Source organism: Leuciscus leuciscus (assembly GCF_965113295.1).
Source record: "Leuciscus leuciscus genome assembly, chromosome: 2".
NCBI lineage: Eukaryota > Metazoa > Chordata > Actinopteri > Cypriniformes > Leuciscidae > Leuciscus > Leuciscus leuciscus.
This window is the reverse complement of record NC_138726.1, coordinates 39,734,397-39,761,779: the sequence shown is the minus strand read 5'-3', so window position 1 is coordinate 39,761,779 and position 27,383 is coordinate 39,734,397. Positions and strand designations below refer to the sequence as shown.

General features: G+C 37.8%; 1 protein-coding gene and 2 long non-coding RNA genes across 4 annotated transcripts in view; 2 read left to right on the top strand and 1 right to left on the bottom strand.

Annotated features, from left to right (window-relative positions):
- The first annotated feature begins 521 nt into the window (after positions 1-521).
- Positions 522-27,383, top strand: part of lgr4 (leucine-rich repeat containing G protein-coupled receptor 4) — a 72,855-nt gene continuing 45,993 nt past the window's right edge. Inside the window, exons 1-2 of the mRNA XM_082162590.1 lie at positions 522-826; positions 1,033-1,308. Coding sequence (XP_082018716.1) covers positions 1,103-1,308 — 206 coding nt within the window. The 5' untranslated portion in view covers positions 522-826; positions 1,033-1,102. The remainder of the gene's footprint in view (positions 827-1,032; positions 1,309-27,383) is intronic.
- On the bottom strand, positions 1,433-6,911 carry LOC309493470. 2 transcript variants are annotated; one of them, XR_014203948.1, is made up of 2 exons: positions 5,845-6,911; positions 1,433-5,760 (listed from the first exon to the last, which is right to left on the bottom strand). It is a non-coding gene; the product is annotated as an uncharacterized lncRNA (long non-coding RNA). The 2 variants fall into 2 exon arrangements; XR_014203949.1 differs by having other exon boundaries at positions 5,853-6,911.
- LOC309493469 lies at positions 18,482-24,419 on the top strand. Its single transcript, XR_014203947.1, has 3 exons — positions 18,482-19,902; positions 22,646-24,233; positions 24,283-24,419. It is a non-coding gene; the product is annotated as an uncharacterized lncRNA (long non-coding RNA).

Sequence of the window (27,383 nt, the reverse complement as noted above, 5' to 3'; positions counted from 1 at the left end):
GATTAGTTTATCTCTAATCTCTTTTGAATGACCTCAAATAGGCTATTTTTCCCATAGCTGTTCTGTAATTCTAAAAGTGAATAAAATGCTTTTAATTGTTAAGGTTTTATTTAGAAAATGATAAGAGTTGTTTTATTGATCACAGAGGACAACAGCAAGGCTAATTATATGTCCAGTGTGTAGGCCTAGGTATACCAATATTTTTCATATGCGATTTTGCAATGTGAATCCAAATTTTGGTGTGAATAGTAAACACCACATTTGTGTAGTTTTAACTACGCCCCAATTAATGGGTTTATTATTAAACCCATTTCTTGATTATGTAAATAAGGCTTTTGAATATTTCACAGTCACAAGTTGGCTACTTTCGGCTTCACACTATACAACTGACGTCGAGAAATCATTAATATGTAGGTTTGTATTAACATATTCAGCACCTCACTGGCTGTCCTGCAGAGAGAGAGAGAGAGAGAGAGAGAGAGAGAGAGAGAGAGAGAGAGAGAGAGAGAGAGAGCGCGCGCGCGCGCGCCAGTAGAGGGGGAAACGTGAGGCTAGATTGAGAGCTGACCGTGTTTTCTACAGGAAACAAATCAGAGAGAGGGAGCGAGTGAAAATGCTGTTGTAACCGCTGTGTTTGTCGCGGTTTTGTGAGTGTTTTCCTGGAAGCTGACGCTTAGCGAATCACGCCAATCTGGAGCCCCGTTTGTTTAGACCCGGGAATCTAAGCTAAAGGTGTTTATTTTGTGTTTTTGGTGGCGTGAAGCTCGAGACTCCTCGCAGAATGACCGTTGACTGGCCCGATCTGCTTATCGTTCGCGGGCATTAGGTAAGAGGACTTATTTACACCGATCATGGCTGAAAGAAAAGCAGATAGCATAACGTTTCTTTTGGGCACTCACAAACAATAAGACATGCTGTAGCTTAATTTTAGTCCGTTAAATCGCCCACATCATGCCTAAATCTGATTAAACCAAGCAAATTCAACCTAAAGACTTCTGAGAGCTTGATATTGTACTTGTTCTTATGTTGAAGGAACTATCACTACCTCCGTTTGCTGGCGAAACAAACAACGCATTTGCCTTCGAGGGTCTTTTGGGTCAAAATGAAGAGAAAAATGGCATTGCTGGCAGTCCGAATGCTTGTGTTGGGCTTGTGGATAGGGGGGCAGTCAGCCACTGCGGGAGAGGGACAATCCACTCCGGCCACATGCTCTCCGCTGTGCCGCTGCGATGAGGACGGAGGAGCGGACTGTTCTGGACGAGCACTGACCACTGTTCCCACCGGCCTCAGCGCTTTCACATATTACCTGTAAGTTAATACAATAACGTTTAACAATCAAGTTCATGCTGGGAACAAGTGCATACTGAATGTAGAAAACAGTTTTTCTAGATTTGGCTCCCATATCTAAAAAGTCCTTATTAAACGTTACATGTTTTTTTTGTATTTTTTTTACGATTTACTGTAGAAATACCAATAATAGCATGTAGCAATCCCGCAAAATAATGACGCATATCTAGTTCATGCATTTACGTAAACTAACCATAATTTGTCTGCCTAAAACAAGTCTAAAATTGTTTTCAGTCTTCAAGTTAATAAGATCATTGATCATGTAGTTTCAATCCATGATAAACTCTTTTGTGACTCAGAAACACACCTTATCCACTCACTTTTATTCACAGCATAGCACTAAGCTGCAGTACAAAATGTTCAAGATTAAAGGTGAAAAATCCAAATTAAGTAGTTTTGATGGACATGACTGGCAGTAAGTAATTATTATTACAGTACAAATATTAGCTAAATTTATTCAGAAATTCATAGGTGAGATTGTTTTGTAGCTCAAAGTCCATCTTGGGCCGCTTTTGGGTAGGCTACTTTGTGTGAGTGTAACGGACTAAATGACCCATGCGGTTAATAAAGAGAGGGCTGCTCATCTATTATTGAATGCAGCCAGCCTTTAAAACCATACCAGCCTGCTTTTAAACCCATGCTGCATAAAAAAGGTAGATTTTGAGCCAGTTATTTATATATTGAGGTGAGTTGAGGTGCTTTTCTATAAATAGGGCTTTCCACAAATGTCTTTCTCGGCAGTCTACTGCTGATTTTGTTTTTATTTTTTGCAGTGCACAACGCACGGACACTAGTATTATATCTTTCTGAATTTTTTTTAGGTTACATTTTCTTCATTTTTGAATTGAACTTTGAATCACTGATAATCCAGGAGCCCTCCCACATTAAAAGACACAAGTTATTTAAGTATGTGTAAGTATACTGTCAAACAGTAAGCTTTACCATTACTGACTAAAGGCCCGTTCACAATAAGAACTAAAACTATAAAGAACTAGGCTATAACAACTAAATTAGCATCCACGCCAATGCACGATAGCATTCTTTTTTATTATAAGCGAGAGCATGGAGTTATGCTGTCTTTATTATGTCGTTTTAAATGCTCAAGCTCCTTAAAGTCGGTTGGATTCTGATTGTCTTTCAATGTTTTTATTGTTCATCAGCTGGAAAAAAAAAATTGTTCTAAAAATGATTCCAGCAATATCGTGTGGCCTTATTCTCATAGAATTAGAATGATTATTAAAACTTTATAGTTATTGTCCTTGGTGTTAATGGGCCTTAATTCTTGATGCTGACTCCTTTGGGTATCAACAAGCATTTGCATCAACCGTGCATAGTTTGATGTCTTACCGGTTGACTTTGAGAACTTTTTTCCGTCTGTTAATACAGAAAGGCTGGTTTATTGCTGGGCTGAGCCAGAGCCCAGTGTCTGTGGCACGTGCGAATCATGTCCCTCACCTCATTAGACTTTACCGGCATTTTTAGTGCCTTTACTCTGTTGTGTGTTACTTTTCTGCCAAATTGTTTAGAAGCAAGTCTGGAGGTGAGTGTTTACTCTGCAGCTCTCTCTTGGAGCCCATACATTTTGAAAACAGCTTGACCGGGCTCTCGAAATATCTGTGCCAAGCTGCAGCGTGTAACTCAACGCCAAGCTAAGTCCAGTCTGGAGAAGCGATAAAGCCAGAAATAAAGCCACAGAGTTAACACTAGCTGCGGCAGTTGTCCTCTTAGATGTCAGTGAATTATATGGAAATAGGAGGGATGCATGTGTAGGCATCAGCAGGATAATAATACTCCCGATTGGGTTTTTTATATATATATATATATTTTTATATGTGACACATTTTGTTAGGCAGTGTCATCATTATAACCAACAGCATTTTGTTAAATGTTTCTTGACCAATTCACCAGCAAGCCACATTATATTGTTGGACTAGGGGGAATTCAGGTAAGCTAAATTGGGATTTTTTTTTGCCATTTAGATGAATAATGTCTCAAAATGTCCCAATTATTCTGAATTAATCTCTCTCTCTCTCTCTCTCTCTCTCTCTCTCTATATATATATATATATATATATATATATATATATATATATATATATATATATATATATATATATCATTTTATTTATTTTTAATTCAGCATGTAATGAAAATTCTCCCTATCTATTTTGTAAGTGCATGTTATAGATCTTATTGTGAACCATTCATCCATTCACTTTCAAAATGTAAAAAAACCCCAAAAAACTGACGTATACCGGACTTCTAATATTTAGTCTACTTAAATCCCTCCACAATCGTGTGCAAGCTCACCTTCATGTTTGAGTGCAACAACCACATCTCAACATCCAATTAACAACTGATGGATAGAACCTGGTCTCTGTCCTATATTTTTCAACAATCTGTTACACTTATGTGTAAGTCACAGTAGGGAATAAAAGATCTGTTGCTACTTCAACTTAATGATTTTGAAGACTATAAAATTAATGTGTGACCGTATTTTCTCTTATTTGTAACATAGGCCTACTGGTTAATCTGGAAACTATGTTAGTGATGAAAGGTGTCTATATTTAAACAGTTTGTGTTTTATTGTGGTCCAATTTTTGATAAAATGCACATTTCTGATCAATCCACGAGTGATGATGAGCAGATGATGGGACATCTGTCAGTCAGTCTGTGTGGTAATAGTCATAAGTTGTGAAATGCGCTGCCACCGCTCCAGCCGTATTGCTGCATCCGGCTGCGTCGGCCTGCTGCACGCTTTACTGCATTTCTGGTATTTATTTATGTAATTGATAATAGTTGGGCTGTTTTCTCTGCCCGTACTCTGGGTTGCCTTCAGCTGTCGCCACACTGTCTCTCCCTGCAGAGAAGAACAGAACTGGAGAATTAGTGAGAGAAAGGACAATAGAGGGAGGGAGTTGAAGTTGAAAACTGGTAAAGTGACAAAGAAAAATATGTTGGAGGATATCTGGATTCGGAGGGTCAGAGAAAAAAAAAGGGAGGGAAACAAGTGTAAAAGTGTGAGAGAGAGTGGGCACAGTCTGGTTGATCATTATTCTCTAGTCTAGATAGCAGCCCTCAGTGGGGTTAATATAGTTTGCTTACTTCAACAGGTTGTTGCGCAATACTCCAGGTTAATCATACTCTGTTTAGGTGGAGTATCGTAGCAGGGCGAGTGAGAGACTTAGCACTGGCTTAAGAAACAAATATGCACTGTAGTATCGCTCCACACCAGGGAAACTTTGACCTTGACTGAGCTGTATGGACAGATGTAACTATATACTTATTTAACTCCCGATGCAGGTGGTTCATAGCATATTACAGTGCACTTTGGCCTTGATAGTGTTTTAACAAGCACCCAGTAAAAAAAAAAATCTGTTTTGTTGTATTGATAAGTGCTTTCTTAGTTGGGGCTGGGGGTGGGGGTGAGGGTGGGGTTTATGCTTAACTCATATATTTGAAAAAGTATTTTAGATGTTTTTTTTTTTCTTGTAATAATTTCAAATTTCTTACCTAGTTGTTTAATTGTTTTACTTTTGTTATTCACTTTATCCCCATGAAGAGACCCTTGCTACTCACTTCTTTCTTTACTTATCTTGTTCTTTTCCAGTAAGTTTAAAAAAAACTTTTTTGTTACTATTCATTTGTATGTCCTTCATAGTCAAGCGCGTGACTCCTTTATTTTTGACCCATGCTACTTTTCAATTTACCTTGCCTCTTTTTTGGTGGCAAAAAAGAATTTCTCTTGTGTATATGTGTGTGTGCGCTGGCTTAGTGCAGTGGGGATATCCCCCCTTAACCGTCTGTCCACACGCCATTAGCAAACTCTTGCCTCAGCCTCAGTAAAGCCCTTCAGCATTGAGGAGCTGGAATGTGCCTTTGTGTCCCATTAACAAAACAGAGACGCCATGTTCTTTTCCATCTTAAAGGCTGTGAGAAGGGTTGCACGTCTACAAGCTCAGTCAGATGGAACCGGCAGCACCATTTTTCCACACCTTTCCCTGACTGAATGTATAGAGCGATTAGTGATCTTGTTTTTTCACATTCACGTCTGAAGACAAAACCGTTTCTGTGCAGTCAGAGGGTACATGACAGAAAATTCCTGGTTGGGTAATGCACTTTTAATGGTGTTCGAGAGTGAATTAGAGGATGAAAGTTTGTCATTGCTCTTCTTTTGATTTAAATTTTTTGAGCAGGCACACACTTTTCTTGAATCTGTCAGATAAAATTACTAGGGTGAAAACTATGGATTAGCTGAACCTTTGAGATGCAATGTTTTATCTGAAGATGGTTTGTATGCCTCAGTGCTGCACAAATGATTTACAGCTCTAACTGATGTTATGTGGTGAATTGGGATGGTTCAGGATAAAGGTTGTTTTATATGCACATGAGCACAGGCAGCCTTCAGTCATACCTACACACACACACACACACACACACACACACACACACACACACACACACACACACACACACACACACACACACACACACACACACACACACACACACACACACACACACACACACACACACACAGGTCATGAGAAGAGCTCTGGAGGAAAAGAGGGCCCTCTGTGTTCAGCGTTCTGGCGAAGACTTTCTCAGCCGTTACTGGTGAAGCCTCATGAATGTCTGTGACTTAATTTTCGTTTTTTCAAGAACAACTTTGTGTATCCAGTTTTAGTCTCAAACATTGAACTTAATACCAAAAAATCTATGCTTGGCAACCAAGTTTTTTTTTTTCAATTCAGAACTGTTTTTTAAAGGGGCTATTTGGAGAATTCAGAAACCCTTATTATTAGTGACACCGGTGGCTGTTAAGTGAACTGCAGCCAGCAACTTGCTGCTTGTGCTCGCACTCCTGCACACGTAACGTAATGCCTGATATACTCACAGCGAAGTCCTTTTTTCACTTTTTGCTTTGGGTTAAATGAAGTTAGAGCGATGTTTAGATGAATATGTAAATAGGTGTTGCACACTTTCCTCTTAGAAACAAAATAAACACACAATAAAAATGACAGCACTGAGAAAGCAACAGTTAAGAAAGCATCTGAGCATAGCTATGTGGAAATGTTTGCACAAGCTCTGCAATTCACCAACATCATATTGACAGATGAAGTAATTAATAATATTCAATATTCACTTAATATTCAACAATATTATTGATCTGACTATTCTGACGCTGTTGTAAGAAAACTGAACTGAGCTGGACAAGGACATCCCTTTTTTTTCAGAACTGCTATATAGATGAAATGAACTATTTTAATAATTGATTATCTTTACAACGGAACTGAATCAACACTGAACTGATTTCAGCTGAACAACAGCCAAGATGCATCATTTTCCTGTTGTAAAGCTGCTTTGAAACAATCTGTATTGTATAAAGCGCTATATAAATAAAGGTGACTTAACTTGAAATTACACTGTTATGATAGTTTTATTATGAAGTATATTTGAGACTATAGACTATATCTGACAATGTGAGACCATAGTTCGAATTAATCACTTTTCTTTGCATGATACACTGACATTACAGTACAGAATAGCTCTTTTGGCAATATCCTGAACTAGTGTTGTCACGATACTAGAATTTCTAACTTCGATACGATACCTTGAAAAATATCGATATTTGATACCTTTTTCGATACCACGGAGAAAAAAACTGCCATAATATTAAGGGGTATTTTTTATTTATTTAAAGCTAAATATAACAAGTCTAGAACATGACAATGAGGGATATTTTACATGAACAAAAATGTCCTGAGGTAGTGCACTGGTTCAAAAGCATAAATGCTGGTTAATACATTAACGTTATTTGATGAACAGATTTAAACGCAAACGTGCATCACACACTGGATCGACATGAAGTCAAGTCACCTTTATTTATATAGTGCTTTTAACAATACAGATTGTGTCAAAGCACTTAACAGTATCAAATTGGAGGATAGAGTGTCAGTAATGCATAATAATAAGATTAAACATTCAATTTTCAGTTAAAGGCATTTCATTATTGAATTCAGAGATGTCATTGTCTAGCTCAGTTTAGTTTAATTAGTATCTGTGTAATCAAATTGATGATAATCGCTAATGAAGGCAAATTGCAGAATTAAATAATAATTTTTTGAATAAAGTTAAAGGTACAGTATGGAATTTTTCGCCACTAGGGGTCGCTAACCTATTTACAATAACAAAGGCGTAGTTTGATGACGCAACATTTGCTAAGAATTATGGATCTTGTCGTCAACGTCAAGCCGACCGATCTAATCTATGGATCTAATAATGTTTATGGATGACTGAATTAGGGCTGGGACAACGCGTCGAAGTCATCGATGACGTCGACGCAAAAAATACGTCGACGCAAAATATGCGCGTCGATTCGTCGACCTGTTTTCATTTCTCTAAAAAACGTGTGCAAATTACTTCACAGTGTGTACCTTATGTGCGCTGATACGCGATGGCCATCATTCTATCCAACAGTATATAACCAATCCAGGGGTTTTCCTGCATTGAATTTTTTTTTGGCGGCCGCCAAAGCCTTATTTGATCGACAGGGCGCATATAAGTACGAGAGAGAGCCCCGGCCGCGCGCGCGCGCGCGCACTCACCTTCTTCAAACAACACGAGCGCTGTCTTGCTCTCTCTCTCCCTCGTGCATATTAATCAAAATCATTAGACACGATAGAAAAAGGGCGGAAGACCAAAGTTTCACGTGGAGCATTCGGAGATTTTTTTTCTCTTGAATTACCGCGGAGTGTGAATTGTGGTAAAAAAATTAACTGCCGGGATAATCACACAACGCTTGCCGTAGGCTACACGTCCACTAATGACACGTCCGATTCGCGAACTAATGACTCATTTGAACCGATTCACTTTAATGAATGGTTAAAACAACTGATCTGTCCAACACTGAACTCACGAGACGTCTGAATCGGTGTATAACAAATCGGTAACACTTTACAATAATGTTCCATTTATTAAATTCTAGTTAAGTACTTTTTTTTATTAGTTTTTTTTTATTTATTTTTTTTGAAAAAGGTGAGTGGCAGAGTGTATTACTATACGTTGTTGTCATTTTTATGTGAATGAAGAATTAAAATATGCACTTTTTTCAGTAAGCTAGGACTATGTGTTTTCAACATAAATGTTCAATTCTGTTGGTTCAGGAAGGACGCCATGACAGGCTGCTGGCTCCCACTGTTAATTTTTATTTATTTTTTGTTGTAAAAGCACTCTCTGTATTAGCTTAAACCCCCCAAGTTTACATTGGTTACTGTATTCTTTCAATTGCTCTAAACAAGTATTTTGGGTGACCTTTTTATTTTTTTATTGAATGCTAGACATCAAGTTGTTGTTATTTTCATCTGAAAGAATAACTTTTTTTCAGTAAGCTAGGCCCTATGTGTTCAGTAAGCTTGTTTCAGTAAGCTAAGCTAAAGGTTTTATTGAATGCTACCTCTGACTAAGAATGCATTACTATGCACTTGTATAGTCTTTTATTTTGGAATTTTAAGAGCAATAAACATATATTGCAATGTTAAGGAATTCATGTTTTTTTTCATTCAGATATGTAAATTAACATGTATAAATTGCTATTAGTCAATTAATGGGGATTGGGGAGATAATCGAATCGAATCGAAATCGAATCGGACTGGAAAAATGAATCGTTAGATTAATCGATGCATCGAAAAAATAATCGCTAGATAAATCGTTTAAAAAATAATCGTTTATCCCAGCCCTAGACTGAATACATCGATGCTTTTATCATGACTGTGATATGAAGCAGTTCGGGATTGCTAAGAGACAGCTATCAGCTATCATATAAGGAATATGGACATTTCATTCTACCGAACTAACATTACACGCGAGTGCAGAATTACTACTCACAGTCACAGGTCAGTTTATTAGACAAATTAAACTTGTGAGGTAACGCAGCGTTGTTTCACTTGGTCTAACATTACACTATCACACTAAACTGCATTTGAATGTGTTGAAATGTATGTGTTAACGTTAGTTTGTCTGTATGAGACCAGCAGTAAGCTAGATAAACATTTGAATAACATACAGATCATATTCTAACATTTCATCATGTTGAGCTATATAACATTGATTAGTTTTATGTAAATGTGCTCACCTGTTTAATAAAGTACATGTAGAAGCGGTCGAAGTCTCGGACGTGGAGCTCTCGTTTATATACTGTCTATGGGAGCTCTAGGCATCTCGAAAACACCGCGCTGATATTGATTCTCGTTTAGGTTCTCCTTTTGTATCCAAAGTCTGCTTGCCATGGTCCATAATGTTTGAACGAAACAACAACAGCGTGCAAATAGACATTGCGAACTACCATCAGTCGCTTTGGTTACTATCAAAGGGCTCTGGTTCATAGCTCTGGTTGCCATGGCAGTACGAGCGGAAACCAGGGACAATGTGGATATGACGCCATTGACGGCGACAAAACGAAAATAAAGAAACGGGACGTTTCTCGAATTAAATTACAAATTTCTCCTGGTTTGAAAGTTGTTGGAAACAGTCGGGATAATCTAAGTACACAACTAAAAAAAATATATAACATAGAAATAGAGCACAAGTTAATTTACATTTGACCATGTAAAAGTAAAATATTTACTTGTCTAAGATTCCTCAGTCAGATTATATTAAATTTAATAATTACGGTGAAAAAACGAGACAACACACACTCATAACAACAAAGGCCATTTTGGTTAATGTTTCAGAAATGTTAAAATGAGAAGAGTTACCAACCTCTCGAAATTATTTATATAGATCCGGGTGTCGGTCTTTCAGGTGCTTTGCTGTATTAGGCCCCGATCACACCTAACGCATTTTTTCAGGTTCGAACACGCGAGGCACACAGCTGCACTTACCATCACACAGAATGAGCAGTGCGCTGCGTTTATTATGTTGCTAGGCAACCACTGAAACAGCTGTCCTGTCAGTCAAGTAAACGTCAAATCAGCCTTTTATTAACTTTATTTACTTTCTGTTAACATTGTGGTAGTTACGGTTTGTGAAGTCGTTAAGCTCCTGGTAACCCGCGAGAGCACCACAAGTTTATCCTCCATCATCGCACTCTCCGGGCGTTCAAGCAACTAGCTTTCAGCACTAAACTGGAAGGCCCGCGAGGCGCAGCAGCGCATAAACAGCGCGTAGAACGCTCGCTGGAAACCAATTGAAACCAGGCGCCTCTCACTGCAAAAAAACGCGTCAGGTGTGATCGACCCCATTTACTTCACTTTTGCTATTTAATCAGAGCGAATGAGACGAGTGCGTGTGTGGTGTTTGTCAACGCGCCTTTGGAGAGAAGTGAAAGTGACAGCTCGGCTAGTATCGATACTACGGGAAATTAGTATTGGTATCGTTCAGATATTTCAGTATCGATATTTATCGAAATATCGATATTTTTGACAACACTATCCTGAACATTGTATAAGCATTCATTTCATGTGTCATAGAATGGAAGAGAGGCTCTCGGGAGCACCCGTAAACGTCACATCCTTTTTATTTTCCCGCCAATAACCACCTGGGTTTCCAATCTTTCATAGACAACCTAGGAAGTCAGGGAATGTCTAGTTTCGTTACATTTAGTTTCGCAATTAATACGTAATAAGTTAATTAACACTTTTGCCGCAGAGACCATTTATGTCCTATAAATGTGTCGTATTTTTGATATTCCGCGCAGATTTCAGTTGATGATTCTATTTAAGGTTATAACAAAATATGAATGAAAGCGAAAGAAAAGAGCAGGATGTGCTTTATATTGAAAAGAAATATTAAAAGCGCGATAAGTCGCGAAATAGAACTGAATTATACTGACAGGATGCTGTGCGCACGCTCCGAGCGCAACACGGACAAGCAGCCTTTGTCTCTGGTTGCACGCCTAAACGGCCAAACAAACACTAACCCTAACCCTAACCCTAACCCTCATCGTCCATCGCGATGTTTTACTGTAAACATCGTCAACTGCCGATTTAGGGGACATCGCCCAACCCTATTTTTTACATATAGCCCCTTTAAATAAAACTGACAGATTTTCATGCACTACATGTTCATAGGAACCACGAGACCGCTCTTGAATCTAAAGCTTGAACAATGTAGTCAGATTATAGAATAAATTACTCTTATTAATCAGATCTTTTTAGTGAATCAAAAACATACTACGTGACCATGTAGTCTGATTCCTGAACAAATCACTCTAATGAATTGGATTTTTTTTAGTGAAACAAACACACACAGCTTATAACTTACAGTGAGACTCAGTTTAATTACTGACTGGTTCCTTATATGACATTGTGTACTTAAAGATACACATTATGAAGTTTGTCAGTAGAATTTTATAAATATTAAGGGACATTTTTGATTGGTATTGTTGTTGTTTAATATTTAAGGCCAAATATTGGACTCCATTAAGTCTGCCTAAAAAAAGCCATTAAAAAGATGACACCCTTTACAAGATTTGTTTTACGTTTGTAAAGTATTTTATTTTGTTGTTGTGATTTTATCATTGAATATCTCATAATTTGACGATTGGATCGCTTTTGAATTTAACTCAAAAATAAAAGAAACTTTACTCGGACCAAAACTGTTAAGAGGAATTGTAACTAAAATGGTTAAATTCTTTACGATTCCCATTCCTAATAAAATCTCTGTCACTCTGTACTTTCCCTTTTAGATTCCTTGTTTTATATCTCTCCCTCTTTGTACTTTTCTATTTTTGATGAGCATAAACGAAGGCTCATGATGGTTAGAGAGACACGTAAGAGCTTTTCTCTCATTCAGAAATGGTGGATGTGGGACAAAGAGAGAGACTGTTAGGCTGCCAGAACTTCTTAAAGCATTGCAAGTGTTTATACATGCAGCTTTCAGACCTCAAATCAAACCTTACTGGCCATGCCCTTGTCCTGTGGACTTCGTCCCATGTGAAGAAAATATCCACTAAATGTCCGTTCTGCTGTAAGGAACTGTGAGGACTGGATTAGTGGACTGACAAGTAGTCCCCAGTAGGAGTCCGACCGGAGATGAGCTCTAATCCAAGGTTTGCGTGTGTTGTGTTCTCTGGTGGTTAGGCTCCTTGAGAAGTGTCCAGCAGCTGAAGAAGTGCGGATGTCTTCTCTGTCCAGCTCTTCCAGTAAGGAGTGTTTAACATGGTACCTCTCCTTCTAGCCGAACATTTGTACGTGTGTGGTCCTACACAGTGCCACTTGGCTGGCATTTCCTCTCTGCCCATGTGCGCGACCCCTGGTGACCTCGAGTCGCAGGGTCCATCATCGCCCCACAGCCGAGCGCTTCCTGACCTGGAGATGACCCCCCTGGGTCCCCCGCATCTGTCCACACATTGCCCCTGCCAACAATTTGTATGTGTTTATGAATGTGAGAGAGACAGAAAAGCAGCACCTGTTGAATTTATTTAAACTGAACTGATGATACATTATGTCTAGAGTCCAGTAAAATAAACAGTTATTACCAGTTCATCATTTTCTTCCTCATTTCGGAAACCTCTGCTGTGTCCTCGTCTGGTTGGCATGTCATATTTAAGCCAGTCATGCTTCATTTTGCGCTGCTATTTTTAAGAGTTTGCAATATTTTGAGAGAGAGAGAGAGCGAGAGAGAGACTAGTAGGTACATTGACAACAGTTTACAGTGACAAAACAACCATTATTTTGTATTAGATTTGAGGTGACAAGGGACAATGTAATGGCAAACAACCACACAGAGGGAGAGATGAGCTAGGTTAGGAATGAGGAGCATATTACTGTAAAAAACGGACAATTACATGCAGAAAAGAAAAGAAAACATGCATCATCCTTCATGCAAAGGCAAGGTTTTAGGGACTGCATTCAACTGAGAAACTGTGGGCATAGTTGATTTCAAATTCACACTGATATTTTGTCCAGTCAGTAGACCTAGTAATTAACTTATGAGCAGAAAAATAAAAAAATACACTACTGTTTAAAAGTTTGGGTTCAGATATATATATATATATATATATATATATATATATATATATATATATATATATATATATATATAATATATTATTTTTTATTTATTTATTTTTCTCAACAAGGCAGCATTTATTTGATATATATATATATATATATATATATATATATATATATATATATATATATATATATATATATATATATATATATATATATAATATCAATATATTGATTGCAAAGTTGAATTTTTAGCAGCCATTCAGTATCACATGATCCTTCAGAAATCATTTTAAAGACCTCCTGTGGTGAAAATCAAGTTTTTAATGTTGTTTATATATTGTCTATGTGGTGTTTTTATTATGCTTTAAGACAAACCATATGCAAATTCATCAGTCAACACCATTGCTGAGTATTTTCTCCTTAAAACTGCAGTGAACCAAAGATGCGGCTTGAAATTGCCACTCTTCTCTACGTCACAAATATGTTGTAACCAATCCCTTCAAAGTGCAGGCTGGCCTTAGCATATCATTAAATATGCTGTGAAGCAGGGGGGGGTCTAATCATATCAATTATCATTATGTATAATTTGCCCTTCCACTTCTGAATCAGTTTCTGGTTCAAACATAAATGGCTAAATTAAACTAGTATTTCCACTCGCCATTGTGTAGCGTTTACTACAGTAAAGTTGACCCAGTGGATCAGGTATTCTAAGCTCTTGGGATTGAGTAGAGGCGGATACTAAATTGCATATTCATGGATCCGTGTATACTAAATGAAGCAAGGGTGTAGTTACATTCAAGCTATTTTAAGGCATGTAGAAATTATTTTCACAGGATAAATTGTTTAAATGTCATTTTGGTGATCAAAGCTTAGTTTTAAGGGATAAAATTGACAACAGTGGGACTTCAATATTTCAAATGATCAATGTTGAAAACAGTTGCGCTGCTTAATATTTTTGTGGAAACTGATACACTTTTTCAGGATTTCTTCTTTTTTCACTAATTTCTTTCAAACATGCTTTATGAAACAACTTTCATTAGTCATTATAAAAAATAAACATTATGTAGTATTAAACAGATCAGTATGACAATTCAAATATATGAATCAAATTTTCATTACATTCATAAATATTTGAATGTATTTTAAATAATGTTCTGTGGAGAAAGCATGGCTCATTAATATTATCAAGTTATTTATTAAGTCATTTTCACTTGCAAATGCTCACACTCCATTTAATGGCTTTAGAGTTATAAGAGAGTCTGAGAGAGTTTGTGTATGGCACTGTGAGAGAAGGCAGGACAGACTGTGGGGTACTGAGGTAGTAAAGAGGCCCCCCTGTAATTTATTAGAGTGTTGAATTCTAGTCAAAGACAGTTTGATTCACTGTGTTTGGTCTAAACCAGCTGAGAGAATCGTGAGGACAGCCGGACACTCCCTCCGACTCACTCCATTCACACGCTCAAGTTCATCTCTGTCCTCCAGAAATGGAGGGTTGTGAACGCTCACAGAGATGGCCATGTGATTATTTAGAGATCATTCATGGTCAATGGTGTTGTTGGGACGCAGGCAGGTTGCCTTGGCAGTTAATGGGTTTGTTTAATGTGAGCTTCCTGATGGAGCCTTGAAGAAGACCATCTGCTGCGTTAGAAACGCCTGTCTCCCATCACATCTTCTTTTTCTAATGGACACCAGACAAATGACAGGATGAGGCTCTGAGATCAGTGGAAAGGAATGAAGGGGAAGGATGGAGAGAGAAACAGAGGGAGAGAGATGGGCCGAACGATAAACAGGGGTATACTGAGTGAGATGAACTGGGAAAGTGCTGAGCCACACACACACAAGCACGCACACACATTCTGTCTCTTAGTGTCACAACACACACAGACACGCAAATAGGTGCAGCCACAGACAGGTCTGTACACACACTCTTACTGGAAGGTGGGAAGCTTCTCTGGTCTCACTGGAATGTGAAATGGCTTCCCAGAAAACTGGTTTTATTTGGGTTTCATTCCCATCAAGCTTCTGTCCAGCTCAGCTCACCTATTCAGAGACAAAGAGAGGGAACACATGGACCAAATTGAGAAGGAGTACTATGGAAAAGAACTTGCTGGCCATGAGACTTGTCAGTATCAAACCCTTTTGGGAGGCAACTTACATTTAGGTAATTCTGTCAAGGACATCTGGACAGCACTCACTGCCAAACATTACTTGCTGATATTGTATTAAAACAACTGTTATTTGAAGCAGTCGAGGTATCCACTGATGCTGATTATCTTCATTATCCTTCTTTAGTGGAGGAATGTTTCCTTCTCACCACCATGTTTGATACCAACTGTAGCAACCTGATTTGCTAACAAGCATTTTGATAGCAATGAGATCATGTAATTGAAATTATTAAGAATTATTATATTTTAATGAAAGGATTGGAAAATTGCAGAATTTACAGTCTTGTTAACATAATATCTATTCCCATAAAAATACTTTATTAAGATGTTTTACTTAACCACATTTTTAGTGTATTGGTAATTTTTGACCTCACCTCAATCTGAACAAAAATAGGAGATGTTTATCATCACTGATTTATTTTGGATTATCACTGATATATGTTAAATATCACTGATTTATTGATGTTTACATTAAATAACTGAATATAAGCATGATTGAAATTTGAGCACTCTAGCAGAGGGGGAGGTTTCTTTTTAAGTGAATACGTTTGTTCTGTTGTAGAACTTCAAAGGGTTTGTATATGAGACTTTGTTTTATGATACTTAAATGGTGCTTTTTTAGTTCTTTTTGGAGCCATTCATAAGCCACTTCATTGAATGGAAAAGAGCAGCCCGGATATTCTGTTAAACAACAAATTGTGTTCATCACAATAAAGAAAATCAGCTGGGTTTGGACTGACGGGATTGTGGGTGAACTATCCCTTTAAATGTTTTGATAATTCCATTTGGAAAATTCACTGTATTAAAGCACATATTTTACATAATAAAGTTTACATTTAAGAAAATAAAGAAGGGAGGTGAAGGTGTATGGTTTGCTCTTGGCACTTGTGCAGTCTAACTCCAGTGTATGTTGTTTGTGTGGATCGGTGGTGTGTTCAGCCTTGTCCATATCTCATTACAGATAGGCTATCAGCACAGCCCAAACACACTGTGTGCTTACAGGCATGGTGTTCCTGTGGAATTAGCAGCTTAATGCACTTCCTTTCTCGCATTCCTGCTGTCTTTCTCTTTCTGTAAATCCTTTGCTTTCTCTGTCTCAATGTAAAAAAAATTTTTTTTTTTTTTTATATACTTTTTTTCATAGCATAAAATAATGTGTGTGTGGTCGTCTTCTCTTCTTTAAGTATTGGGTAAGTCTGTAGTTTTTTTTTTTTAAGGATCTCAGGTAGTTTCGTTCAAAGAGGGTTTAGACTGGAACTCATTACTCAGAGTTTAAATCCCATGCTCTGCGTCAGACGGCACTCGTCTTTTCCCAAACATTTTAAGAAAAACATTTAAGTGCTGTCTTCCCAAACATTTAAAGAACCAAGTACTGTGTTTGAATTAGTATATAAAGCTTATGCCCTATCTTTGAGGGCTATCAGGCCTATCCTTCTTTTGGAAAGGTGTCTTACACTGAGCTTGTGAACTAGAAGGCAATCTGTTTACTTATCTTTCTGGTTTTTATAATTTTTTAGTTCAAACTGTACAATTGTCTTCTGAATGACAGACAGTGTGCTGGAGCTCAAATATGACTCAAACTTGTCTCTTGTGTAGAGTACGAGAGGAATTTGTCAGGCATGACATCATCCAACCCACTGATAGGCTTCCAGTGTTTAGCGTTCAACCTCTACTATATGTAATGCTGAAGGAAAAACAAACCATCAGGCTTTCTGCTTGTGAGAAGAGACTAATGTGCTTAAAATTCAGGGTGGAGGTCCTGCTTGAAACAACAAACCCTGAGCCCTACTCAGGCCCTGAAACTCAGGATTGTAGCATTGTAGTTATTGCTCACCATTTTAATCAATCCCACAAGTTGCGCACTCAAAATGTTGGAAAATGAATTTAATTATTGCTCAAAATAATCTGACTTTACATTACTGTGTTATTTAGCTGTGCTCTAATCAGGATTTTTGGGGCTGATCACAGATTACCAATCACTGGAAGCAGTATTGGCCAATACCGATCACCGAAATAAATAATAGGCCAACTATTCTTAACAACAATGTATTTGAAGTATAATATATTTAAGAGATGTGGAAGTATCATGAATTGACAACTCTTTATTTATTGGTAAGGAACATGTGCAACATATTACATTTCCTCTCTCAGAGGTGATTAGGAACAGCTTAGAGCTTAATAAACATAGCATTCCTGTTAAATAAATAATAATAATAAAACTTTATGAACAGAAAATAATCAAGAATAAAACAACACTGCACAGTCTTTACTGTGTACATTTTATATAGATGAATTCTACTAAGTCTACTATATTTGTTTTCTTTGTCTTTTGTTGTTTGATTAACATTAATGAGACAGATTTCTTTAATATTACACCGGCCTTTATAGAGACCACTGATCAAACTATATAAATCATATTATCGGTCAATAACGATGGAACACCCTTATATTATACACAAGTGCCTAAAAATCCCTGAATAAGACTAGATGTAGGTCCATGTGAGATACACAAACATTTATATAAAATTAGATAAAAAGTCCCATTTCATGAGGACATTTTTAAGGCGCACACCCTTTTTTATGCTTGTTCTTTAAAGGTTGTATCAGTGATTTCAGGCCCCCCCAAAAAATTATCACATTCATCTAATCTTTCGATCCGCTAGCTGCCTGCCCCATAAGCATGCAGTCAAAAAAACGCGTCTCTGTAGGCAGCCTAGGCTCTGAGATCTGCACACAAAAACAATTGGTTTCACCAACCACTCAAAACCAAAACAAATAGTGTTCCAACCAATCACCGACAGGGGGTGGGTGTTGTGAGGTTTGGAGCCAACTTCTTCTTCAGCTCCGACTTCGCCGTGCACGAGCACAAAACCTCACAACACCCACCCCCTGTCGGTGATTGGTTGGATTCAGTTTACAAAGACGTGAAACTCACCGAGTGGTCAGGGGTGTTCACTGATATGCTTACACAAAAATTGCTGCAAAAGATGCTTTCCAACAGGTTTTTTACCATTCGTTGTAAAACTGTGGACCTATTTTTCCAAACGCCTCACACCCGTACATTCTTCCGTTGAGAGCTTGAATAATAGACACTCCAGCCCGGCGGCGGAGTAATACCGTACCTCACAGCACATCCAATTCAAGCCAATGGAGTTGGACAAAAACTACGATAAAACCTGTTGGAAAGCATCTTTTGCAGGGATTTGTGTGTGAGCTTATCAGTGAACACCCCTGACCACTCGGTGAGTTTCACGTCTTTGTAAACGAAAGTTTAATGCGTTTTAGGAAGGATTGTTCCAGTGCACATATGCAGCCATTCTGGAGGTGGGGGGGAAAGCGAAAGAAACCTAAAATTCTCGGGACAGCAGCATGTGTCCAAATTTCAATCTTAACCATTCTATTTCATCAGAAACGATCTGTAAACAGGGCTTTAAGTGTAAAATACCGAACTTGTCCTTTAAAAGAGATCATTTGAAGGGCTGTCAATCAAAATGGAGTTGTCACAGAAACGCCTCACCCTTTTTGGTCTAAAAGCCAGCCGGTGAACAAGACCCACCCATGCCCTAACACACGCACGCACGCACGCACGCACGCACGCACACACACACACACACACACACACCATCTACGGGCCTTATCATGGGGCAGGCTGTGGCTGGGCTCCTTCAGGGCTTGGCAGGGCTGTGAGCGGCCTGGCCCAGCTGTGATGTGGGTCTCTGTGGGCAGCTGCGGCCACCGAAAGGCCTGCTGCGGTTCTGGTGTGGTTTGCCGACACGCGGATGCTCCCATGTTTCATTGGTGCAGTGGAAATGTAAAAGTTAACCCTCAGGGTCTGAGCGGAGGAGTTAAGGAGGCTGCAGAGGGCAGTTGCTATTGATTGGATTCCTGCACATGTTCATGGACACACTTTCTGTATTGTTTTACCATCTGATTCACTAAATAATTAGTAACGCTGTAAACACACCCACAAAGTCTATGGTGAATGCAATTTGGCCAGCTCAATTCTGGATCTTTCAGGTTGGTTCTGAGGGTAGATCGCTAATCGAGATAATCCGATAATCATTTTACTGATATTTTTGACTGATATAGAGCTGTATGAGTAATCATTAAAAGATTACAATCTTGATTCAAACACCCACTCGATTCCTAAATGACAACGATTCGCCTGTCTCTATTAAAGCTTTGACGGAATCATACCAGAATATTCAAATCTGTGTTCGCACTCTGATCCAGAGAAAGCAGTCATGTTTAGGTATGAAATAGCTTCACAAACGGTCTTTTTAACCACAAAGTATTGTGATTTCTGTGTTAAAAATATTCAAATGATCACAGAATTACTGGGATGAAAGTTTATACTTCGAATATAGACACTGATGTCTACAGTAGCGATCAAAATAGAGTAACTTGGCGTTTCAGATAATGTTGTTCAGTGTTTTGTTTACAGGGCTCGCAAAATCGCCTGCCCGACGTCCCGGGGCTATATTGTTTTCCATTCGGGCTACCAAAATGCATAACCGGCCTGCCCGACGGGCTATCTGAAATACTGTTCGTTTCAGTCTTGTTATAATCAGATTCAGCGCGTTCTTCATCTTCAATCCGCAGTGGCTCCGAGCAGAGCGCACGTCAGAAACAGAGGACAGGGTGTGTGTGTGTGTGTTCATCTGAGTCTCATTGGTCTGTCAATGTCAGAATATTTGAGATGACCAATCAAATCAAAGTAGGCGGGCTTTATATACACAGAAGCTTCTGAGCGCGAATTTGAGCAGAGCGGTCGACTCGCTTCAGTTTACGGTCAAGTGCGAGATAAGATGTAAGTAGCTAAACTAAACATTTCATATTTGACAGTTTTTTAGGTCATAAATGTGAAACGAATGACAAAAATGATCAGACAAACGAATATACTTTTGTCGAATTTCGCCATTTTGAACTGAAAATAGGCCTATGTAACGTGATTAGTTTGCTGTCATTGTGAGGGGACATTAACAGAGCATTAACAAAGCCGTTTTCATGTTGGGCACAAGATTAATAATGAATGTGTACATGTTGAGAATTAATATACAATTTGTAGCCTTCAGTAAATTAAAAAAGTTCAGCTTTAGGAGGGGAAGAGACAGGGCAAGATGAGACTGAGAGAAAAAGAAAGAGTGATGGATAAGAAGTGAGAGCAGGTATTGACAAATAATCTACTGCCCACTGACGTTGTTTTAAAGCTATTTCTTATCCTTTTTTGGCCTTAAAATGTCTTGAAATGGACATATCAGAGAAATGAAAAAAATTCTTTGATTATAAAGCCCTGTCTACGGCCCTGTATTAGGAATAAGATCAATAATGAATGTGTACATACTGTGAATGAATTTAATAAACTTAGTTAGGCTACCTAGTAGGCCTGTCACGATTATGAAATTTGGCTGACGATTAATTGTCTAAAAAATAATTGCGGTTATGCCGATTAATTGTCAGTTTTAGGGCTTTGACGATTAATTGTCTGTGTTAGGGCTTTGGCAATTATGCTGATTAATTGTCTGTTTTAGGGCTTTGTGCTTCATTCATTAAATAATTGTGATGAATTTAATCCTTTGTAAGTTATCATTTTGCAGTGTAAGTTTACAGTTAACACCTTTAAATATTAAATAAATAGGCTATATTCAATAGCTATGACAATTTGTTTATTAAACTTAGTGAGTGTATAAATCAGCAGCAAAAAGTAATTTTTGAAAACATCTGCACAGTAATTTAATAAAATCTAAACATGTTAATAAAAACAAATGTGCACAAACCATGATAATATGATACGCTTCAAAACAGAGCGGAACAAAGCGCGTATGCGCATCGCGGGTGCAGAATGATGTGCTTAATGCAACATGGAGTCGCAGCGATGCACAAGTGCGCATTTAAAAGTTCACGGCACAAAGCGAAGAAATGTCGAGGGCACAAATCCTAGTGTATATCAGTCCAACAGTTTATTGATCATTTGTTTCTTCACAGTTTTAAACTCCAGTTATTGTGCATCTGATGCCAATTCATAGTCCTTGTGCTGTGTAGGCACACGGTAGCGAGCGAGTCATTTAGAAACAGCAAAAAACTCCAGCAAAATAAAGTCATTTTATGCAAATCCACAGCCCTTTATCTACAGATCAAGCATTATAACGTCAATGTCACATTGGAGAAAGTTTTACCGTGTATCCTGTCGTAACCGGACGACGCGCGCTGTTTGAATGCTGAACGGAATGATTGACAGCTGCAGAGTTTGAATGCCGAACGGAATGATTGACAGCTGCAGACGAGTTTGTGAACTTTAATTTAACAATGTAAATATACTACTGTCCCTCACATTAAGCTATGGAATGGCTTCAGATGACTTTGAATATATTGCTAGAAAACGTAATTAGTGCTTGACTGCTTGTCTATTTATTTTGGTTCATGACTCCCCCTTGTGCCGTAGGTCTATAAAAGAGCGCAATAATCGCGGTTGTCTGAAACAATCGCGGTTAGATCAAATAATCGCGATCAGACGGTTATTTAATTATCGCGACAGGCCTACTACCTAGCTTTCCTAGTAGCTTTCAGTAAATTAATGCGTCTGAGAAAATGATTCATAAATCAACCTATCAGATATGTTTACTTCACTGACAGACAAAAATGAAAAGCCTATATCAGTCAAAGCTCAGCTTTAGGAGGGGAAGACAAAGAGAATAGGAGTGTGATGCTGATGAGGAGAGAAAAATAATCAGCTGGCCACTTACATCCATTTTTTTTTGGCCTTCAAAACATCTTAAAATGCACATATGTAGATCAGAGAAATCTACATTTTCTCGGGGGTGCCCCCGAACCCCCCTGACTGAGTATGAGTGAGTATTAGACCCAGATTAGACCCTAAACTAAAGTGTTACTTTTTTTTAGTTTTTTTATCATACCCTCATTGGGGGCTGAGCCACAGACATGACTGATTCATGTTCCATACTTGTCACACACATTTCAGTTCAGTTAGAACCAGATGCATATTTGTTGATATTTTGTGTTTTGAAAAAGTTTTTGATTCATTGTTTTGACTCCTAACCAATTTTCTACATTGAAAATTGTTTTTTTTATCTGGGCTAGTAAAATTCATTTCGGGCTACCAAAATCTGAAGAGTGCCTGCCCGAAGGGCTACCAGCGATTTTGAAATTTTGCGAGCCCTGGTTTAGTTGTCCGTGCAGGATTGTGGGAGAATCGTGATCTCTATATGAAACGCACAAAAAAAGTGATTCTCAATTTATTCAAAATCGTACAGCTTTTGAAATATTGAAATATTAACAAAATTAATTTTTAAATGTTTTTTACAGGGCTTATCATTTTCATATATTTTATTATACCGATAAGTGTCATCTAGTAGGTCTCTATAGAATAATACTCAAAACAGCATTTCATTTTGTTATGACTGAAGAACAGGCCTATTGAATAAATAGCATATATTTATAGTATATGTCTGGCTGTAAGTCTAATCTCATATGCTTTGTAATTTTTTGAAAAACTGAATTAGACTGCAGTACATGTAGTAAGTGAATATGCACAGGTTTTTGTGCTAAGATGTTGTGCAAAATTTTAAACGTTTAGTGAATTTGCCCCTGAGTGTTCATTCCAGTTGTGCCTCTTTCAGAGTGATTTAGAGAGCATCTTGCATTAAGCTCTAAAAGAATAAATGTTGTTTTAGAAAAGGTGAATGACGCTATCCTCTTAGAAAATAAGGCTATCATTCATAAATCAATGTTCTCTGTCCTATAGCATGAGTTTAACTAGGCTTCTGTCTCTTTCCTGCTCTTTTTCTGTTACTCTTACTGACAGGCAGAAAATCTGCAGTGCTCTGTTGAGACTTGACATGTTCCTGAGCTCTCCTAACACAAAGCTTTTTCTTCTTCCTTCCATGTTTGTAGTATGTATTTTCCATTCAGTCACGCTCCATCTGTAGCGCTTAGGGTGGTCCTTATTTGTATTCCTAGAGTTAGTAATTTAATGACAATGCCAAATTGTATCTGCCTTTGCAAGCTGAAATCTTTAACTGTTTGAGCATGTTGCAGGATTTCACCTTCACAATACCCAGCAGGTTTTACATTATCGTTCTGTCACTGGTGTTTAAAACAAGACTTTTAACGTTTTAAACATGCTCAAGTATGTTTTGGGTTAGTGCTTGGCCGGTATACCAGTTTCAATTTCGCGTACGATTTGTATTTTTCAAATAGCGCCATGCCAGCGCATAGCTGAAACAATTGTTGCATCTGTTCAATGGCCACAGAGAGCGCTATGTAAAGTGTATTGAGAGGAGACCTCTATTAACTGCATACCCTTCTTTCTAATGGTTATAACTTTATAACACAACAATAAATATTCCACATAACTAACTCAATTTAACAAGGCAAATACCATTACATGTTGGATTTTCACAATGCAGAAAACACGGACGGAATCACAAATGTCACAAATGGAAATTAAATTACTGTATAAAGTGGAATGTCACTGAATTTGTCAATTTTTGGATGAATAAATCAAACGTTGAACTGTACAATGAATCAAATCGCTATATGGACAAAAAGACTGCTATTGAAATTAAGTCTGCATGTTCTGTGTGTCTCTATGTGAATAAACTGCAGTTTCGTCTACTACACATACTGAAGCATGCGTGGCACTCACTTCACAAGCATTTCACCATTTCATTTGATAAAACTATCATATCACAGAAACTCAAAGGTCTTCACGATTCACAACAACCCGTCAAAATAAAAGTTTGGTTTAACTTGAAGAAATTATAACAGAAATATATTACTATTGCATGGTAGAGTGTTCTTCTTCAAGAAATAATGATGATAATAATAAAAATAACCAATCTGACTATATTACTAGGGACACATAATATTATTGGAATATCATTGAAATCTTAAAGGCTTAAAATATCATCAGCATTGGCCCGATATGAAAAAAATTTGAAGATAAGATGACGTGTTGATTCAAAATGATATCACGATATTTCAAGAATATTTGCGATAATGATATTTATGACGATATAAAAAAAAAATGTTGACAATTTTTTTTATTACATTTATCTCACCTAAATGTTTGCTCACTCATTGTGTTTTTACAATTGGGTAATTTTGTTTTTAAGAGTTTACACAACACAAGGAAGCTTGATTTCAATCTTTGAATTAAATTGAAAAAAGTAGCAAAAAATATATACAAAATAATAAAGATACAAATAAAGAGAAAAGTTTTTGGGTAGGTCTAACACTATTCAGAAATACTACAGAAACTGAATAAGGTAATCAAATGTAAAATAACACTAGTCCTGAGTCCTGACTAAATTAAATACATAGGCTATTAATTCTGATTCCTTACAATGAAAGTTATCTTTTGTTGTTTTGACGACAACATTAATGACAGACACATATGGCTGCTGTCACTTTTAGAGCTAGTGCCCGGATCCATTACTGTTATACTGTCTGTCACACTGTCACACGCGTTTTATGGTTATTTCAGACATAACCGACTGTTTACAAATATACTAACCATGCCTGGAATTTTTACAAAATTTTGCGTGTTTTTTCCCCCGTTAAAGCGGTATAATCCGCGAAAAAGAACTTTTGTTACTCGCGAGCTGTTTGTGAGGTGGCTTTACTGTATGTATGCACGCAGAGTAAACATCTCTCAGAGAGGGCGCAAAAGTACTGAATAGTTTAAAATCGCAAATGTTTAAACTGATAAGACTTAAAAAGAAGTGAAAATGATAAACTTTAGTTACGATGCAAGTGACAAAAGACAATTTCGTCATGTCCTGACTGCTAAACACAAGTGTGGTATTGACGCTTGACTTGTGCAACCCATTTTGAGAGCGAGAGAGAGAAGACGCGGCACTGCTGAACACTCACGCGGTTGGTAAAATCAATGTTTGCGGGGGAATTTCCCGCATTATAAGTGGTAGACCTGCGGGAATGATTAAAATACTATTGAAGTAGCTCCTTTTTAGGTACTAAATCATCATTGGAGGCTGACTTGCTGCTCTCACGCTCAGACAGGTGTTGTTATTGTGCGTGCTAGGGAACGTAATGCGCCATACATCATTGCGTCGCTATATCAGTGATATCGCGATATGACACTTTTTTATCACGTAAAAATTTATACCGGTATTATCGTGGACGGTATGATATGGCACACCCCTACTCCCCATGTGTGCAAGGAGTACTAGCCATAAGATCATGTCAGCAGTTTGGTCATTCTTGAAGTGAACTTGTTATTAGACTAATAAAATAGCATTTGTTATTTCTGTTTCTGAATAAATAAAGCAGTAATTAATGTCTTAAAATCACGAGTCTGATTTGGTTTAATGGTCAGCAGCTATAGCCTACATGACTAATAAAAATCACAAACCTGACACTTGTAAATTAAATTATTTTATATACAGTATAGTTTATTAATAGATCTTTTTTTTTTTTTAAATGGATGATGAAACATGGCAAAATTATCTCTAATTTTACACAGATAATTTTAAAGTATCTCTATATATCATACAGATAGAAATATTATAAATACATCTGATCAAGTAGAAATAGCTCCTTAAAGGAATAGTTCACCTAAAAATGAAAATTCTTTCATGTCTTTCCAAATCTGTCTGTCTTTCGCAGAACACAAAATAATTTTGAAGAATTCTGGGAGTCAAAATAACATAAAACCTCATTGACCCCAATTTAAAAAAAAACAACAACAACATATTTTCAAAAAAGTCTTATTTTGTCTTCCACAGATGAAAAACTTTTCATGACAGAATTGTCATTTTCGGGTAAAATATCCCTTAAATGTAAGAACTAGACATTTTAACATTTAAGAAGTTTTCATTTCGAGGTTGTGGTGTGTATGTTAAAAGAAAATACACCATGTTACTTGCCATTTCTTCTTAATTGTTTGTTAAATTTTCAAGCAATTAGAAAATTGTTTATTCACCAATAATGAATTTTCTTTTTTATGTTTTTTTTTTTTTTTTTAGTGTAGAAGTTTGAGACTTGTAAATATTTTTTACAATTCAGTTTGGTGACATATAAACAAGACACATCACCTTTAAGGTCCAAATGCACAAGGTTAATAATTATGCTTTATTTAAACATAAATGCAGTAGAACTGGTCTGAAGCAGTCACAAATGCACACATTCTTTAAGAGCACACGTTATCAGTCTCATAGGATAGAGTTTCCTCCGGTAACGGCTCCAGTAGGCCTCTGTCTCCGTCCCTGTCTTTGTCACTGCAGTGCGGCCCCTGGCCCCTAATGAGGAAACCTGCTACTCAGGGATAGAGATCACATTCACAGACCCAAACACACATACACATAGTCTTCTTTCTCTCTCTCTCTCATCCTGCTCCCAGGCACCTCAGCCAAAAGACTGAGAGAGTTTGCAGTAGGACGAAAGGTGTGTGTGTGTGTGTGTGTGTGTGTGTGTGTGTGTGTGTGTGTGTGTGTGTGTGTGTGTGTGTGTGTGTGTGTGTGTGTGTGTGTGTGTGTGTGTGTGTGTGTGTGTGTGTGTGTGTGTGTGTGTGTGTGTGTGTGTGTGTGTGTGTGTGTGTGTGCAGGAGGAACAGGACTGTCAGTAATACATAATGTATCCAGAGGACCACCAGGACCGCTGCACAAATAGGGGTCCAGGGACACCACCAAGAGAGAGAAGGAGTGAGTGAATGATAAGGAATGAGAGGAGAAAGGGGAGTGTTCTGGTGGTACATGGTCCATTGAAAGCAGCCTGAAGGGTAATTGGATAGGGCAGGTAACCTGCGGATCAGAAAAGAAAAAAAGATAGCGGAGCGATGGAAGGTCATAGCTGCAGGGGGGATAGGGAGGCCCCTTTCGGTGTGTGAGATGGGGGGGTAATCTGATACACAGTGTGGCCAGAGGCCCTCATGC